The sequence below is a fragment of the Saccopteryx leptura genome, chromosome 2, assembly GCF_036850995.1.
Source record: "Saccopteryx leptura isolate mSacLep1 chromosome 2, mSacLep1_pri_phased_curated, whole genome shotgun sequence".
Lineage (NCBI taxonomy): Eukaryota > Metazoa > Chordata > Mammalia > Chiroptera > Emballonuridae > Saccopteryx > Saccopteryx leptura.
Window position 1 is genome coordinate 282639966 of NC_089504.1, and position 19492 is coordinate 282659457.

The 19492-nt window shown below is 36.8% G+C and overlaps 1 protein-coding gene across 1 annotated transcript; it reads right to left on the reverse strand.

Moving 5' to 3' along the window:
- Nucleotides 1-17287: 17287 nt before the first annotated feature.
- On the reverse strand, nucleotides 17288-19200 carry LOC136393460 (olfactory receptor 10Z1-like). The gene is made up of 2 exons (XM_066366090.1): nucleotides 19167-19200; nucleotides 17288-18297 (listed from the first exon to the last, which is right to left on the reverse strand). The coding sequence occupies exon 2, from the start codon at nucleotides 18242-18244 to the stop codon at nucleotides 17303-17305; it is 942 nt and encodes a 313-aa protein (XP_066222187.1). The 5' UTR covers nucleotides 18245-18297; nucleotides 19167-19200; the 3' UTR covers nucleotides 17288-17302.
- Nucleotides 19201-19492: the final 292 nt, after the last annotated feature.

Consider the following 19492-nt stretch of genomic DNA (forward strand, 5'->3'; position numbering starts at 1 on the left):
CCCTATATTTGTCCTTCTTTACCTCCTTTCCCACACCCCCTTCCCCACATCTTGCTCCCCCTGGTAACCACTTCACTTTTATCTATGTCCATGAGTCTCAGTTTTATAAAGGATGATTGTTCTTTTTTTTTTTTTTTTTTTTTTTTTGTATTTTTCCAAAGCCAGAAACGGGGAGGCAGTCAGACAGACTCCCGCATGCGCCCGACCGGGATCCACCCAGCATGCCCACCAGGGGGCGATGCTCTGCCCATCTTGGGGCATCACTCTGTCGCAATCAGAGCCATTCTAGCGCCTGAGGCAGAGGCCACAGAGCCATCCTCAGTGCCCGGGCAAACTTCGCTCCAGTGGAGCCTCGGCTGCGGGAGGGGAAGAGAGAGACAGAGAGGAAGGAGAGAGGGAGGGTTGGAGAAGCAGATGGGTGCTTCTCCTGTGTGCTTTGGCCAGAAATCAAACCCAGGACTCCTGCACGCCAGGCTGATGCTCCACCACTGAGCCAGATGGCGAGGGCCGGATGATTGTTCTTAAATTTAGTGATAACTTCAGTTTGGTCCTGGGAGGTGGCAATTGGAATGTCTGCTTCCTCTGTCACCAACTTAGAATGTTTTTTCTATTTATTCTTGTATGTGGTCTAAGAAGGTAGCCATTTCATTTTTGCACGTATCTTCCAGTTTTCCAATATCATTTTGAATAGACTGCTTTTCCTCTATTTTTTGTCTTTGACTACTTTGTCAAATGTTAATTTACTATAAATAAGTTAATAAGTTTATCTCTGGGTTCTTTATGCTGTTCCATTGATCTATATGTTTGTTTATATGCCACTACCATGTTGTTTTAATTACTATGGACTTATAGTATGATTTGATATCTGACAGTGTGATTTCTACAACATTGTTCTTTTTTCTCAAGATTCTTGTGAGTGTTTGGGGTCTTTTATGGTTCCAAATAAATTTTTAGAATATTTGTTCTAGTTCTGTGAAAGATGCCATTGGTACCTTTATAAAAAAATTGTGTTGAATCATAGCCTGCTGTAGGTAGTATGGACATTTAAATGATGTTAAATCCTCTTATCTATGAACATGATACATGCTTCCACTTATCAGTATCTTCTTTAATTTATTTCTTTCAGTGTCTTATAATTTTTCAATTACAGGTCTTTTACATTCTTGGTTAAATTTATAACTAAGTTTAAAAAAATTATGCAGTAGTAAATGGTATTGTTTTCTTAGTTTATAATGATGTATAAAAGGGGAACTAATTTCTGAATATTCTGTATCCTGCTACTTTTTTGAATTCAGTTATTAGTTCTAGTAGGTTTTTGGTTGAGTCTTTTGGGTTTTAATCACATAATCTCAAATAATGACAGTTTTACTTCCTCCTGTTCAATTTAGATGCCTTTTATTTCTCTTCTTGTCTGATTGCTATGGCTAGGACTTTCAGTACTAGCTAAATGAGTGTTAAAAGCAGATATCCTTGTTTGTTCCTGATATTAAGGGAGGCATTTTCAGGTTTTGCATGTTGAGTATGATTTTGGCTGTGGGTTTATAATATATGGCCTTTATTATGATGAGGTATAGTCCTTCTATTCCACTTTGCTGACAGTTTTTATTATTAATGAGTGGCAGGTTTTGTCAGATGCTTATTTTGCATCTCTTAATATGATCATGTGATTTTTATCCTTGATTTTGTTTATGTGAGGTATCATGTATATTGATTTTTGAATAATGTATTAAGCTTTCATCCCCAGATTAAGTCTCATTTAATCCCAGTGTATGATCTTTTTAATTTATTTCTGGATCTTGTCACTAATAGTTGAGAATTATAGCAAAATGTTCATCAGATATATTGTCCCATAATTTTTTTTCTTTGTAGTGTCTTTATCTGGTTTTGGAATTAAGAGAATGCTGGACTCATAGAAAGAGTTTGAAAGTCTCTGTCCTCTTGAATTATGGAATAGTTTGAGAATACATGTTAATTTTTCTTTGAATGCTTGGTAAAAAATCTCCTGTGAATGTTACTGGTTCAGGATTTTGTTTGTTGTTTTTTGGGGGTTTTTTTTTTACAGTTTTAATTTATTAGTTGGAATTGATTGATCTATTCAGGATTTCTGATTTGTCCTGATTTAGTTTGGGGATATTGCATTTTTTCTATTAACCTTTTTTTATTAATTTTAATGTGGTGACATTGATAAATCAGGGTACATATGTTCCGAGAAAACATCTCCAGATTATTTTGACATTTGATTATGCTGTATACCCCTCACCCAAAGTCAAATTGTCTTCTGTCACCTTCTATCTGGTTTTTCTTTGTGCCCCTCCCCTCCCCCACCCCTCTCTTCTTCCTTGCCCCATCCCCCCCTCACCCCCCCACCCCCATTACTATCACATTCTTGTTCATGTCACTGAGTCTCATTTTTATGTCCCATCTATGTATGGATTCATATAGTTCTTAGTTTTTTCTGATTTACTTATTTCACTCCGTATAATGTTATCAAGGTCCATCCATGTTATTATAAATGATCCGATGTCAACATTTCTTATGGCTGAGTAGTATTCCATAGTATATATGTACCAAAGCTTTTTAATCCACTCGTCCTCTGACGAACACTTGGGCTGTTTCCAGATCTTCACTATTATGAACAATGCTACCACAAACATGGGGGTGCATTTCTCCTTTTGGAGCAGTTCTATGGTGTTCTTGGGGTATATTCCTAAAAGTGGGATAGCTGGGTCAAAAGGCATGGTGCTCATCAACAAAACAACACAGAATAAGTGCTGACGAGAATGTGGAGAAAAGGGAAACCTCATGCACTGCTGGTGGGAATGCAGACTGGTGCAGCCACTGTGGAAAACAGTATGGAGATTCCTCAAAAAAAATGAAAAAAAAATTGATATTGCATTTTTGTAGGAATTAATACATTTTATCAAGATTGTTCAATTTGCTGGTAAAAGTTGTTCATAATTTTTTTTTACAATCCTTTAGGTACTGATATTGTTTGTTACTTCTTTTTTTTTTTTTTTTTTTTTTTTTTTTTTTTACAGAGACAGAGAGAGAGTCAGAGAGAGGGATAGAAGATAGGAACAGACAGACAGGAACCAAGAGAGATGAGAAGCATCAATCATCAGTTTTTTGTTGTGACACCTTAGTTGTTCATTGATTGCTTTCTTATATGTGCCTTGACCGTCGGCCTTCAGCAGACCAAGTAATAATCCCTTGCTCAAGCCAGCAACCTTGGGTCCAAGCTAGTGAGATTTTGCTCAAATTAGATGAGCCCATGCTCGAGCTGGTGACCTCGGGGTCTCAAACCTGGGTTCTCTGCATCCCAGTCAGATGCTCTACCCACTGCACCACCACCTGGTCAGGCTCATTTGTTGCTTCTCTTTCATTTCTGATTTTATTTATGTAGGTTCTCTCTCTCTCTCTCTCTCTTTCTTACTCCTCTCTCTTATGAATCAGGATAACATTTATTAATCTTGTTTATATTTTCAATAAACTAGCCCTTAGTTTTATTGATGCTTTATACTACTTTTTAGACTTTATTTTGTTTATTTCTACTTCAATCCTTTTTATTTAATTTCTGCTAGTCACTTTGGGCTTTGTTTGTGGTTTTATTTTTTAACTCTTTTAAATGTAAAATTAAATTGTTTATTTGAGATTTTTCTTGTTTTCTTTTTTTTTTGTTGTTGTTTTTTTTTTTTGTTTTTTGAGATAGGCCTGTAATGCTCTTAGCACTGCTTTTGTTGTGTCACAAAGTTTGTATTGTTGTATTCTCATTTATTTCAAAGTACATTTTGATTTCTTCCTTGATCTCATTTTTAACTCATTGTTTAGTACCATGTTATTTAACCTCCATGTGTTTGTGTGTTTTTCAGTTTTTTTCTTCAGATTGATTTTTAAATTCCTACCGTGATTATCAGAGAAGATGCTTGATATATTTTCAATTTTCTTAAATTTTTATTAATATTAATTTATTGTGTTTACATGGATTCAAGTGTTCCTCTGAATATAACTCCCTCACCCCCCACCCCCATCTCTCCCATTACACCTCTTTTACCCTCCTTGCCCTAACTCCCTCCCCCTTCTCTCTAGGATTTATTATCCTGTTACCTATATCTCTGTGTTATGTATATATAATTTCACTAATTCCTTTACCTTCTCTGATATCATCTCCTCATTCCTCTTCTCTCTGATTGTTGTCCCTCTGGCCCCTGTGATCCCACCTCTCCCTCTATTCCATTCCTCAGTTCACTTTGTTCATATGATCTCACTTATATGTGGAATCAATTTTCTTAAATTTATTGAGACTTGTTTTGTGTCCTGATATGTGGTCTAACTCATAAAATATTCTATGTGTACTTGAAAAGAATGTATATTCTGCTGCTTTGGGTGAAATGCTCTGAAGATATCAACTAAATCCATCTGATTTAATGTGTCATTTAAAGTCACTGTTTCACTGTTAATTTTCTGCCTGCAAAATCTATTCATTTATGGCAGTGGGGTGTTAAAATCCCCTGCTACGGTAGTGTTACTTTTAATTTCTCTTTTTATGTCTATCAAGATTAGTTTTATATATTTAGGTGATTCTATGTTGGGTGTATAAATGTTTACAAGGAGTATATCTGTTTCTTAGATTGATCTAGTTATTGTTACATGGTTTCTTTCTTTTTCTGTTACTATGGCTTTTACTTTAAAGTCTATTTTGTATAATGTAAGTATTACTAATCAGCTTTTTTAAAATTTCCATTTGCATAAAATGTGTTATTTCATCCTTTTGCTTTTTGTGTGTATCTTTTGTTCTGAGGTGGGTCTTTTATAGACAACACATATATGGTTCTTCTTATTTTTATTCATTTAGCTACCCTATTGTTTTAAATTGGAGCATTTAAGCAATTTTTATTTGAAGTAATTATTGATAGGTACATAACTATTTCTCTTTTGTTTATTATAAATATGTTTCTCTGTTCTTCTTTTCTTTCTTCTTTTTCTTCTTCTTTTTAAAAATGATCCTTTAATATTTTTTGTAATACTGTTTTGGTGGTAACAAACTCATTTAGTTTCTTTTGTCTAGGAAGCTCTTTATTTCTCCTTCAGATTTAAATGACAGCCTTGCTGAGTAGAGTAGTCTTGGTTGTAGAACCTTGCTTTTCATCACTTTAAATATTTTATGCCAATCCCTTTTGGCTGGAAATGTTTCTGTTGAAAATCAATTGACAGTTTTATGGGACCTCCCTTTAAGTAACTGTCATCGTCTTGCTGCTTTTAACATTATCTTTTTGTCTTTAACCTTTGCCGTTTTTATCATCATGTATCTTGGTGTGGGCCTGTTTGAATTCATCTTGTTTGAAATTCTCTATGCTCCCAGGACTTGTATGTCTTTTTTCTTTTTTTTTTTTCTTTTTTTTTTCTTTTTTTTTTTTTTTTGTATTTTTCTGAAGCTGGAAATGGGGAGAGACAGTCAGACAGACTCCCGCATGCGCCCGACCAGGATCCACCCGGCACGCCCACCAGGGGCGACGCTCTGCCCACCAGGGGGCGATGCTCTGCCCCTCCAGGGCATCGCTCTGCCGCGACCAGAGCCACTCTAGCACCTGGGGCAGAGGTCAAGGAGCCATCCCCAGCGCCCGGACCATCTTTGCTCCAATGGAGCCTTGGCTGCAGGAGGGGAAGAGAGAGACAGAGAGGAAGGAGTGGGGGTGGAGAAGCAAATGGGCGCTTCTCCTGTGTGCCCTGGCCGGGAATCAAACCCGGGTCCCCCGCATACCAGGCTGACGCTTTACCGCTGAGCCAACCGACCAGGGCCTGTATGTCTTTTTTCTTCACCAGGTTAGGAAAATCTTCTATCATTACACCTTTAAAGAGGTTGTTGATTTCTCTTATTCTCTGGTAGGCCTATGATATGTATGTTGTTACACTTTATATTGTCCCAAAGGTTCCTTCAGAGTATTCTTATTTTTTTATTATTTATTTATTTATTCATTTATTTCTCTGATTGAGTGTTTTCTTCCATCTTCTCTTTCAAATCACTGATTAGATCCTCTGTTTCATACAACTTATTATTTATTTCTTTTAGTGTATTCTTCATTTCAGCTACTGTATTCTTCATTGTTGAACTGGTTCTTTTTTATTATTTTATGTCTTTTTTTATCCTGGAGAATGCTGTTGAAGTTCTCACTGTGTTCTTGGAACACCGTCATAACCATTTTTTGAAATATATTTGGTACATTGCTCCTATTTCATTTAACTCTGTTTCTGGAGATTTTTCTTATTCTTTCATTTGGAGCATGTTTATTTGTCTTTCCATTTGGCTACCTCTTTGTGTTTCTTTCTATGTAGTACATAGATCTTCTGTTTCTCCCAGTCTTGGTAGGGTGGCCTTGTGTAGCTGGTATCTAGTGGGAGCCTGTGGCACATTTTCCTTGCTACCTTGAACTGGGTGCTCCAAGAATGTTTTTTATTTGGTTTATGTGAGACTTTCTGTTGTAAGTCTTAATTTCTACTGGCCTGAGTATACATGTAGTTAACCCTCAGGCTGGCTTTTTGTGAGAATTAACCTTGACCACTGTGCAAGTGATGACCATACAAAGTGTAATTTGCCTCAGCAGGATCTGGTACATACTGAGGTCTCTCTCTCTCTCTCTCTCTCTCTCCCTCTCTCTCTCTCTCTCTCTTTGGATATGCCACTTGTGAATCTAATGGATCTTGCTCTGATACTGTCTGAAACTGTCAACTGAGTGTGTATTCTGAAGCCTCTTTGGAGGGACTCTAGTGTAAATCAATGTTAGATGCTCTCTGTAGATAACACTGAACAACCTGATTAGAGCTACAAAGTGATCCAAGCTACAAAGTTTGTGGCTACCTCTGCTGGGACTGGGTGTGAGTGGGAAGGACCAAGTACATGCCAAAGCTGGCTTCCACCAAGATTGAGCTTGGGGAAAAGTCATCAAAAGTCCAAAGGAACTTCAAGATCTACCTCTACCTTCTGGCTGTTACTTTTAGTCACTGAAAAAGCTTCTGACTAAATAAGTTGTGTGAGATAGATTCTCACTGAGTCACCAAGTAGGAGTGAGTAGTGTTCACCTGATTGATACAGGTTTAAACTCAGTGCCAGTGCTGGGTCTGAGAGCACTCAGAAAAAGTTTCATGGTATGCTAATTCTGGCTGTCACCTGCCAGGGGCCTGCAGACCTTTGTGGGAGGGCAAGGTTTCAGCCTGTCATCAGGGTGAGGCCTGCATAGTGTATTAGGTCCAAATAGCCTAAGATTTTGCCATGTAAAGGGAGGGTGTAAATCAGTCAGATGTGTAAGGAAAAAATATCCCCTATCATAGAACCAGATAACTCTGTCACGGATTGTGCCAGGACCACCGGGAGGCTTTAAAATCAGCAAGACATGGGGCCAGGATTTGGAAGGGTAGGGTTAGTGGACCACCCATGAGGGGGATGCCTAGTTGTGCACAAGGGAATGTGGGAAAAATGACCACTGCCCCAGAGCCACACGTTCAGTCTGTCCCAGGGATTCTGCCCAGATGTCCTGGAGAGCACAAGCTTGGTGGGGGAGTGGGACTGCTGGGAGTCTGGAAAGTGGGGCTAGTTGATCTGTGAGGGGGTGGTACAGTTCAGGCTCATAAGAAGGTGAGAGAATGACCTTCATCCCAGAGCCACACAACTCAGTCAATTACACTCCCTGAGTGTGCCCAGACCTGTACACCCTGCACCCAAGCAGCTGACTCTGAAGAGCATAATCTCCACAGGAGAGGGAACAGAAAGTGCAGAAGGTGAAGTTATTGTATTTTTCCCAGATGATGTCATAAAGAAGGGTTGCTCCATCCAAGAAAGATAGTGTCTGTGGTGTGGGAGATAGAATCAGTATAGAAATACTGGTGGGTAGATAAGACAAAGAAATAAAAGGCATCCATATCAGAAAAAAAAGAAGTAAAGGTATCACTTTTTGCAGATGATATGATCCTATAAATCGAAAACCCCAAAGAATTTACAAAAAGACTACTAGAAAAAATAAGCCAATACAGTAAGGTCAAAAGATACAAAATTAACATACAAAAGTCCATAGCCTTTCTATATGCCAACAATGAAAAATTTAAGAACAAACTCAAAAAATTAATCCCCTTCACGATTGCAACAACAACAAAAAATAAAATACTTAGGAATAAACATAACAAAGAATGTAAAGGACCTATATAATGAAAACTACAAAGCATTGTTAAGGGAAATAAAAAAAGATACAATGAGATGGAAGAATATTCCTTGTTCTTGGATAGGAAGAATAAATATAATCAAAATGGCCATATTACCCAAAGCAATATACATATTTAATGCAATTCCCATCAAAATTCCAATAACATTTTTTTAAAGAAATGGAACAAAAAATCATCAGATTTATATGGAACTTTAAAAAACCCCGAATAGCCAAAGCAATCCTAAAGAAAAAGAACGAAGCTGAGGGCACTACAATACCTGACTTCAAACTATATTATAAAGCCACGACAATCAAAACAGCATCGTATTGGCAGAAAAATAGACACTCAGACCAACGGAACAGAATAGAAAGTCCAGAAATAAAACCACATATATATGGTCAATTATTTTTTGATAAAGAGGCCAATAACACACAATGGAAAAAAGAAAGCCTCTTCAACAAATGTGGTGGGGAAACTGGAAAGCTACATGCAAAAGAATGAAACTCAACTACAGTTTGTCCCCTTGTACTAAAATTAATTCAAAATGGATCAAAGACCTAAATATAAGACCTGAAACAATAAAGTATTATACATAGAAGAAGACATAGGTTCTAAACTCATGGACCTTGGTTTTAAAGAGCATTTTATGAATTTGACTCCAAAGGCAAGAGAAGTGAAGGCAAAAATAAATGAATGGGACTACATCAGACTAAGAAGTTTTTGCTCAGCAAGAGAAACTGACAACAAAATAAACAGACAGCCAATTAAATGGGAAATGCTGTTTTCAAACAACAGTTCAGATAAGGGCCTAATATCCAAAATATATAAAGAACTCATAAAACTCAAAAATAAACAAACAAACAATCCAATAAAAAAATGGGAAGAGGACATGAACAGACACTTCTCCCAGGAAGAAATACAAATGGCCAATAGATATATGAAAAGATGCTCATCTTCTTTAGTTATTAGAGAAATGCAAATCAAAACTGCAATGCGATACCACCTCACACCTGTTAGATTAGCTATTATTAACAAGACAGGTAATAGCAAATGTTCGAGAGGCTGTGGAGAAAAAGGAACCCTCATTCACTGTTGGTGGGAATGTAAAATAGTACAACCATTATGGAAGAAAGTATGGTGGTTCCTCAAAAAACTGAAAATAGAACTACCTTATGACCCAGCAATCCCTCTACTGGGTATATACTCCCAAAACTCAGAGACATTGATACGTAAGGACACATGTAGCCCCATATTCATTGCAGCATTGTTCCCAGTGGTCAAGACATGGAAACAACCAAAAAGCCCTTCAATAGAAGACTGGATAAAGAAGATGTGGCACATATACACTATGAAATACTACTCAGCCATAAGAAATGATGACATCGGATCATTTACAACAAAATGGTGGGATCTTGATAACATTATACGAAGTGAAATAAGTAAATCAGAAAAAAACAGGAACTGCATTATTCTATATGTAGGTGGGACATAAAAACGGGACTAAGAGACATGGACAAGAGTGTGGTGGTTACAGGGAGAGGGGAGAAGGATGGAGAGGGGAAGAGCGAGGGGGAGGAGCACAAAGAAAACTAGATCGAAGGTGACAGAGAACAATCTGACTTTGGGTCATGAGTATGCAACATAATTGATTGACAAGATAACCTGGACATGTTTTCTTTGAACATATGTACCCTGATTTATTGATGTCACCCCAGTAAAATTAATAATAAAAGTAAAAAAAAAAAAAAAAAAAAGAAATACTGGTGGGTGTCTTTTCAGCTCTCTCCCTAGAGCAACAACTTCCAGTCTCCCCTCATGCAACTCTAGTTCAGTCTTTCCTCCATCCTCCAGAGCCCAGGGTGAGTAGCTGTGAACGAGATTTTGTGTGCTGGGCTTTTAAGAGAGCACCTGTGACTCTACCAGACTCCTATATGTCCCTTGCAGACAAAATTCCTGATTTTCACAGATAGATGTTATATGGGCACCTCTTACTAGCTCTGTTGCTCTAGGTTAGGGATACTGATATGGGCTTAAGACCTCACACTCCTCATGAATCTCAGCCACTGCTGGCGAGGCAGGGCCAGCCATTTTCCCAACTCAACCATTTTTATCTGCCTTAATGAGGCTTTTTCTGTAAATCTTTGGTTATGAGACTTCTGCTCAGCCAGTTTTCAGTTGATCACTAATATTTATTTTTAATTTAGTTATAATTTCAGTTTTGTCCTGGGAGGAAGGGATTGTAACTTCCACCTATTCTGCCACCACCTTGGATCCCCACATATATACATATATCCTTATTATTTTGTTTTGTTCTAGTTATATAATAAAATATTTCCATCAAAAGATTTTTAATAAGGCAGTATGAAGGTAAATATTACTGATTCATCTGAGTTTCTGAAAACTGTACTATCTAAATACACTATAAATAAAAACATGGTAAATAAATAAAATCCATGATGATTTACAATTTCTCTTAGAATGTGTTTAAATTTTTATAATAATGATATTTAACCAAAGTGTTCTTTGATAAAGAATTAGATAAAGAAGATGTAATATATATACATATGTATAATGTATATATAAAGTATATATGTATATATGTCATATATACATATATAATAAAATACTTCTCAGCCATAATAAATGATGACATATTACCATTTATGACAACATGGATGGATCTTGAGAACATTATCCTAAGTAAAATAAGTAAATCAGAAAAAGCTAAGGACTATATTTCACACATAGGTGGGATATAAAATTGAGACTCATGGACATAGATAAAAGTGAAGTGGTTACTCAAGGTGGGGTGTGGAAGAGGAGTAAATAGGGACAAGTATATGCTGGCAGAAAATAATTTGACTTTGAGTGATGGGCACACAATGCAATCAACAGTTCAAATGCTATAGAAATGTTTACCCAAAATCTATATACTGTTATCAATCAATGTCACCTTGTTAAAATTTTCTAAATCAAATCTAAAAAAAAAATATTTGCTAAACTGAGGAATCCCAATATTTTATTCTATAAAATGGAACTGCACAGGGAGACCAGCATAAAACCTATTTTTTTCTTAATTTGTCCCTTTTTATTTCATACTCCATTAGAATGAATGTTATTATCCTTGGAATGGCAAAATTCCAGCATAAAACATTTTTTTCTCTATGTCTCCAAATTTTCTCTTTAATTTCACTGTGATGAAAAGACTATTTGTTTTGATTCATTTCCATCTTTTATCAGTACAAGAGTCAGTAGAATTGTTTATAAAATTAAAAACAAAAGAAGAGAGACAGAAGTGGTAATATTTCCAAGAATTTTCAGCCACTTTTAGCCTAAATGCTGATATTCTTTACTGACTTGTAAAAGTTGATAGTGTTATTTGCTATGAGAATTCTTAGGTCATTTCTGTCTTTCTTGAAACTTCTAGTATCTTGTATGCACAGTCTTCAGTTCTCTGGCCATGTATTTTGCCACTTTATTATCATCTTAAGTCTCAATCTCATCCTCTATATAAAAGTTAGCACTTCCATAGAGATAAATCCTCTCATGGGAGTCATTTAAATGAATTTTGGTTACAACTAAAGAGCTATCTTTGTGGCTAATAATATACAAGTGTTTTTACTGATTAAAAAAAAACATTTTGTTTCTTTCTTAGGGTGACAAGTTTAACAAAATTATATAGGTTTTAATTGTACCTATAATACATCATCTGTATATAACATTGTGTGACCACCACCCAAAGTCAAATCTTCTGTGTCACTATACTTTACTTTTTCACCCTTAACTAACCCCACCATACTGTTAGCCTGTATCTATGAGTTTGTGTTTGTTTTTCTCGTTTGTTCATTTGCTTCTTTTAGTTTTATATCCCACATATAAGTGAAATCATGTGGTTCTTGAGTTTTTCTGTCTGACTTATTATTCTCAAGCTCCATCCATTTGTTACAAAAGGCAATATTTTATCTTTTTCTTATGGATGAGTTGTAGTCTAGTATGTATAACCAGAGAAGGACAATGTGGTTGTTTTCATATATGGCCATCATGAATAATGCTGCAATGAACATAAGAGTACATATATCTTTGTGAACAAATGTTTTCAAAATTTTAGGGTGTATACCCAGAAGAGGGATTGCTGGGTTATATTATAACTCATCTTAATTTTTTGAATCACCTGCATACTGTTTTCCACAGTGGCTATCTTAGTCTACATTCCCCAGAATAAGGGTCTTGTTTTTGTTCACAACCTCTCAAACACTTGTTCTTATTTGTCTTGTTGATAACAGCCATTCTAACAAGGTGTGAAGTGATATCTCATTGCAGTTTCCATTTGCATTTTTCTAATAGCTAGTAAACTTGTACATGTTTTCATATACCTGTTGGCCATTTGTATGTATTGTTGGGAGAAGTTTTTACTGCCTTTGGCTTAAACATTTAGATAGTACAAAATATAACAATAAAAAAGTATATGGAAAAATATTCTCAAATGTCTAAATGGCTGATTATGAGTTACCAAAAAGGGTGACAGGTAAAAAGAAACAAAACACAACAGACCATCAAAATCAGTATTATTTAATATCACACTTATCAAGTATGAGGAATCTAAAAAAAAAGTGTGTGCTTATAATAACCAAAATCAAAGGTGAGTATAATTTCATTCTCCCCTAACACCTGCCAAGCATCTCCATGGCCTAAATCAGAGTATTAGATAATGATGGGTCAAGAAATACTCTTTTAGGCAAGGGATCACTAGTACCATCTTTTAAAAAAAGGTTAGGTAATATAAAGGCTCAAGAAAATAATATTTTCTAAAAAAATCAACAAAATGCCATAAGAAGATGGCATTGTTAGAGTTACATACAGCTCCTTCTGAAATCAGATTTTGGCCACCTTTGTGCTCAATCAAAAAATGGTAACATGAGAATGAGGATACATAATCTAGTTGGGAACTATAAATATTCAATTTATAATATTATAACAATTAGACCTTGCATAAAATTTCATTTCAGTGTTAAGTACCTTATAATTGATCCTTATCTTTCTTGATCTTCTGTTTACTTACTTTAAATTGGAATCCATGACATATTCTTACTAATACTCTTATATACAACCTATAGATTGGAGACTGCCTCTGAGCCCCAGCCATATGGCTACATCTGTAGTTTTCTTGTATGATTCGTATTGTTTGCTTAGGACTTCAGAAATCTTCTACTCCTAACAGAACAATCCCTTTTACTTTTTATGGATTTATTTGATGCCAAACATTTGCCTGGAAGCCACCTTACTCTTGTTTTCTATAGCTTGATCATTTCCCAGACTTAATCCTCCCAAGTCCCTGAATCTAGGTCCATATACTTATTTTTTTTATTGGTTCTTCTTTTTTTTTAGAGAGAGAGAGAGAGAGGGAGAGAGGAAGAAAGAAAGAGGGAGGAGAGAGATGAGAAACATCAATTTATAGTTGCTTTTTTACTTGTTAGTTGGTTACTGAATGTTTCTCTTACATTCCTTGACCGGGGGCTCAAGCAGAGCCAGTGACCCCTTGTCAAGCCAGTGACCTTTGGGCTCAGGTCAGCAACCTTGGGATCATATCAATGATCTTGTGCTCAAGCTGGTGACCTTACTTTCACACCAGTGACCCCGTGCTCAAGTTGATGAGTCCATGCTCAAGTCAGTAATCTCAGGGTCTTGAACCCAAGACCTCAGCAACCTAGTTGATGCTTTACCCACTGCACCTCCAGCAGTCAGGCCATATTTCTATCTCTTGAAGCCAGGTAACAGCACTTTACTCTTCTTTGTCTATTCATATTATAAAATATAAGATGCTGGGCACTTCTGGCTCTGGCTCTTGCCAGCATCAACTAGGTAAAAATATGACAGCCTATGGCAAAACTGTCTAGAAACTTCAAATAATAATAAATAGTTGTATTAAATACCTCATATGTGGCAGATTCTAATCTAAATATTTCATATTGCCCTGGCCACTGGCTCAGTGTAACGAGCACTAGCCCAGAGTATGGACCACCCAGTCAGGACACACAGCAGAAGCAGGACACACACATCTGCTTCTACCCACCCTTCATCTTCTTTCCCTCCTTCCTTCCTACAGCCAGTGGCTCAATTGGTTCAAACATGGCCCCAGGCACTGAGGATAGCTCAGTTGGTCAAGCAGACTAGCCCCAGGCCAATGCTCAGAACTGGAGCACTGGCTCCAGATAGGGTTGCGGAGAAGATCTCAGTAGGGGCACATGTGAGAATCTGCCTCACTTTCTCTCCTCCTCCTACCTAAAAAAAAAAAAAAAAAAAAAAAAAAAAATCAATTAAAAAAAAGAATTTATATTAATCTTTAACAAAAAGGCTCTATTAAATAGCTATTAATATCATCCCATTTTGTACTTGAGAAAATGAAGGCATAGAAATGTTAAGAAACTTGTTCTAGGTCACACATCTAAAAAGTGGCAAGAATCCGTGTAAACACAATAAATTAAAATTAATAAAAAAATTTTAAAAAGTGTCAAAACTAGGCTTTAAAGTCAGAAGGTTGACATCAGAGCTTCTGGTCTTAATTGGCTCTTTAAAGGACCATGAGTTGGGCACGTATGTCGTGTTCACCTCAAAGGAACTTGTACTTCGCTGTGTGTGCATGTGTGTGTGTACCTGAATGGAGGGTTTGTTCTTTTCATGCACGTTGTCACATTCTTAATCAAGAAAGGGAATTTTAGTCACCTAGGAAAATTTGTAAACTATTCCTGCCCGTCCCCACCCGAGATCAATTGTGTCAGTGTTTACAGGGTTAGCTCCTAGAAACATATTTTCTGAAAATTTTCTTTCAAGTGATTTTTATACTTAAGACTAGAGTACTTCTTTTTGAAGTTAGATAAACTTTTGAGTATTAATTAACAATTATTAGAATATTTTTACCTACTCTTACTTAGTGTGCATTTAGTGAATGTTATGCTAAACAAACTAAATAGATTTTGGAAATAAACTTGCTTAAACAGCCTCAGGAAAAAAGAAGAATTACTTTCAGTTTATAGTGGAAAGGATCTGAGAGTACACGGCCTTTCTTCCCTCCCTGACCCAGGCCCTTTCTATCATCTGATTAACTTTTCTACTTCTCTGAAATCTGTTTTCTTCTTTAGGATCTAGCTTATTTTCTTCCAAATTTTGTTTCCACCAAATTCTAACTAGGGGGAGTGCTTCTTCCCTGTGATAATATGAAAAACTATGAATTTCTATCTGAAAAAAAATCTCATTAATATAAGTTTTTTGTATCTTTCAAGTATTTCTCCATTTCTAACCCATTAATGAATCATGTGAATACCAGATTTTCAAAATCTCTTATGTTTATAATTTTTTTCAGTTTCCAATTCTACTCTCAATGTTCAGGTCTTTTTGCCTTTCTTTAACTGATCTTCTTCCATTTTTTTATTGATCCCCTGCCATTTTCTCCCGCTGAGATCTACGATCTTAAAGGCTAATGAATTAATCCTCCTAAATCATGTTCCAGATGTCACTGTACCCTTTGCTCACAGTTTTACTGCATCCTATCACCCACTACCAAGAGGACCAAGTCTGAAGCAAGGAATTCAAACTGCTGTCCTCAAAGTAGTCTTAACCTCACTAACTACTCAGCATCATCTGTGAGACATTTTTAGTACCTCTGAACACTCTTAAACAAGCTTATATTGTATTTCCACTGACCCTTTAGTTACTCTGTTCTCTCTTAGAATACACTTTCTTCCCACTCACTGCATTCAAAACTTACCCATCCTTTAGGAATACATTTAAGCACTATCTTAGACATAAAGTCTTCTCTGATCCTCCACTGAGAATAAGCTCTTCTTAAACTAAAAGTGGGTATCACTTTGCTTAGCACATCATCAATAGTAGTAGCTATTTATTTGGAAAGTATTATTATCTTGTTATTGTGCTAAAATCTTTATATAATTTTTTAAAGATGTATTTATTTATTCATTTTAGAGAAGAGAGAGAGAGAAGGGGGGAGGAGCAGGAAGCATCAACTCCCATATGTGCCTTGACCAGGCAAGCCCAGGGTTTTGAACCAGCAAACTCATCGTTTCAGGTAAACATTTTATCCACTACGCCACCACAGGCCAGGCACATTTTTATATAATTGATCCTGTTTAGTCAGCAAAGTAAAACTGAAGGTGCAGCTATTTTACAAATGAGGAGACTAAAGCTAATAAAGCTTACGTAATTTACCTGGGGTCACACAGTAAGTTACAGAAACTGTATTCAAACTCTTACCTGATAGCAGTGCAAATTAATTACACTTTTACTTATCCTTAAGAGTGGCTGGCATTATGCATGATATGTTATAGATGGAAGGTGAATAGACAAAATATAGGGTTTTCAGATAGATTCTAAATACTGATACATGCTTGGGATTAACCATATGAGGAGGTCTTTAACACCCAAATTATGAGGTCATTAGAGAGCAACAGCAATTATCAAAAAAAATAGAAAATAAGTATATTTTCTGAAATAGGATTTACTCAACTAGGAAAGCCAATTGAAAGGAAGAAGACCAAGTAATAATGAGCCAGAGGTAGACATCACTATATACAAAGATGAGAGACATCACATGCAGAAAGATAAAATAACCTATTTTTATTTGTCAAATCATTCAAACTGATCTTTCAAACTAATATTCACTGAGTTTCATATATAATGATTTTAGAAATTTCTACAGGATTCCTGATAGGGCTCCAGCCAGTTCTGCTTTGAACTTGAGCAATCCAAACTTTCCCCATCTTGTTCAAAGCAGTTATGAAATATTTTTGTATGGTTTTACTTTTTGATTTCTATCTTTTTAAAAAATATATTTACAGTTTACATTGAATATGATTAGTTTCAGGTGTGCAGCATTGAATTGCAATAACTAAGGGTGGTATCTCAGAGGCTGAAAGTAAAAATTCAGATTTCTGAGCTCATTCTCCATAGCCCTTGGGAAAGTTCAGAAAGCAGGTGGAGCTCTTCAAGGGTCCTGTGGGTTGAGCAGCTTTGGCATGAGGCCTCGCATACCCAGCCCACTGGCCTGGGTTCCTGGTGTATGTCCAGGCTATGAAGATGAGATGTTCCATTGGTGTAGTCTTCATCCTTTGCCCAGAAATCTGCCTTGAAAAGCACTTTTTAAAGCTGTCTGCACGGCCTGATTTCTCAGACTATAAACAATGGGGTTGAGTAGAGGAATAACCACAGTATAGGTGACAGAAATAAGCTGATCCCGCTCAAGAGAGTAACTGGCTTTGGGCCTCAGGTACATGAAGGATGCACAACCATAGTGAACAAGAACCACTGTGAGGTGTGAGGCACAAGTGGAGAAGGCCTTCTTCCGCCCTCTAATGGAGGGTATCCTTAGTATTGCTGCTAAGATGTAGGCATAAGAGATGGTGATGAAGAAGAAAGATACCAGGAGGACCATCAAGCTCAGGATGAGGATCCCCAGCTCACTCAGTCCTGTATCTCCACAGGTCAGGCTTAGCATTGGTGGTGTGTCACAAAAAAAGTGCTGAATCTCATGGGAGTTGCAGAATGGGAGGTGGAAAATGACGAGTGTCATTCCCAGCCCAAAAAGGTAACCATTCAGGAAAGAAATGCCAATGAGCTGGGCACAGAAGGTTGGATTTATGCGGCTATTATAGTGCAGTGGGGCACAAATGGCCACATATCTGTCAAAGCCCATGACAGCCAGAAGGAAGCAATTAGAAGAAGCCCATGAAGCAGAGAAGAACATCTGGGCAGCACAGCCCACATAGGAGATGTTCTGGTCCCCCATGACTAAACCACAGAGCATTCTGGGGATGATGCCTAAGGTGTAGCAGGTCTCAGAGAAAGATAGGAAAGAAAGGAATAGGTACATGGGGGTGTGAAGGTGTTTGTCTAGCCTGATGACTATGATAATAAAGAAATTGCTAGTCAGGGTGAAAAGATACAAGAAGAAGAACAACACAAAGAGCAAGAGTTGCAACTCCCCAAAGCTGGAGAATCCCAGGAAGACAAAGCCCGTCCAGGAGGTTGCATTGGGCTGCCTCATTCTGAGTGACGTCTTTGATAGGTGTGTTGATTCTTTCACCTTGTCAGTAGGTTCTTATTTTATTTTGAAAGAAAGATGATATAAATTGATAAATTGTCATCATTTTGCACTTGTAACTTGAAAATGACGTTCTGATTTAGAGAACAACCAAACTTCAGAAAGGTATTTGTTACTTTACATACACAGATTTATGGATTGTGCCACATATGCACATATGTGCATAAAGACACACTAAGATGCACAATATGCACACACATACATGCAAACATACATGACTACACATATGCAAGCAAATACTACAAAGTACTCGTAAGTATGCACCGTCACACATTCAAAACTATGCATTGTACATTCATTATTAATGACCATATTCACAAATATATCAGACATGCAAGTACATTATAAATGCATATATATTCAGATAACAATACATATGTAGAATTGTGCACCGCAGATTTATTTGTACCAATAGCAGGTATACACTGCCATATAAGAATACAAATATAAACATTTACACTTTGCCTGTTAAAACTTGAGGTGAAGTGGCTTGATAAATATCATTTTATAGATCAGACAACAAAGCCAGGAGTGTGAAGTCACTTTCTCAACTTCACACAGAGACAATACCGGGAAAAAAGTGTTTTGAGTTCTAATCTAACATTATTTCCTCAAAACTTGATGACTCTTTTCAGATACTGTGAGACACTCACTAACATGAATATAGAATAAGAAACATCTTGCTCAATCATCATCCCATATTTCTATACCATCCCTCCTCCAAACTCTTTCACCTGAAAGAAGCAGGGCTCAGAGAGAAGTGTGTATTCTCACCCAAAGATCAGCCACCAGGTACTGTCTCTGGAAAAATCCTCTGTGAATGAAGACATGGGAGAGATTAGACAAGAAAGGATTCTCTGCTCACCTGAAGGGGTTCACTGTGAGGGCAAGTCCTGCATTTCAGCTGCCATATACTAACTGTTCCCCATCAGGCTTGCCTGCAGGATACAGAACCTGAAATTCACCTCAGAAACTCCAATTCTGAGCAAAAAGTGATGTGTCCAAATGATGCCAGAAAATCTCCTTTTAACACCCTAGCCCCAGGTGGTGAATCATATCTGTTTCTATCAAAACATCTCTCTCTGGGGGTTTCCCAGTCCCAATTGGTATGCTTCAGGAAACATCTAATTGTGCTTGTCATTAGCTGGGAACATTCTTTTGGGAAAAAACAGAAAATGAAATGAACAAAAA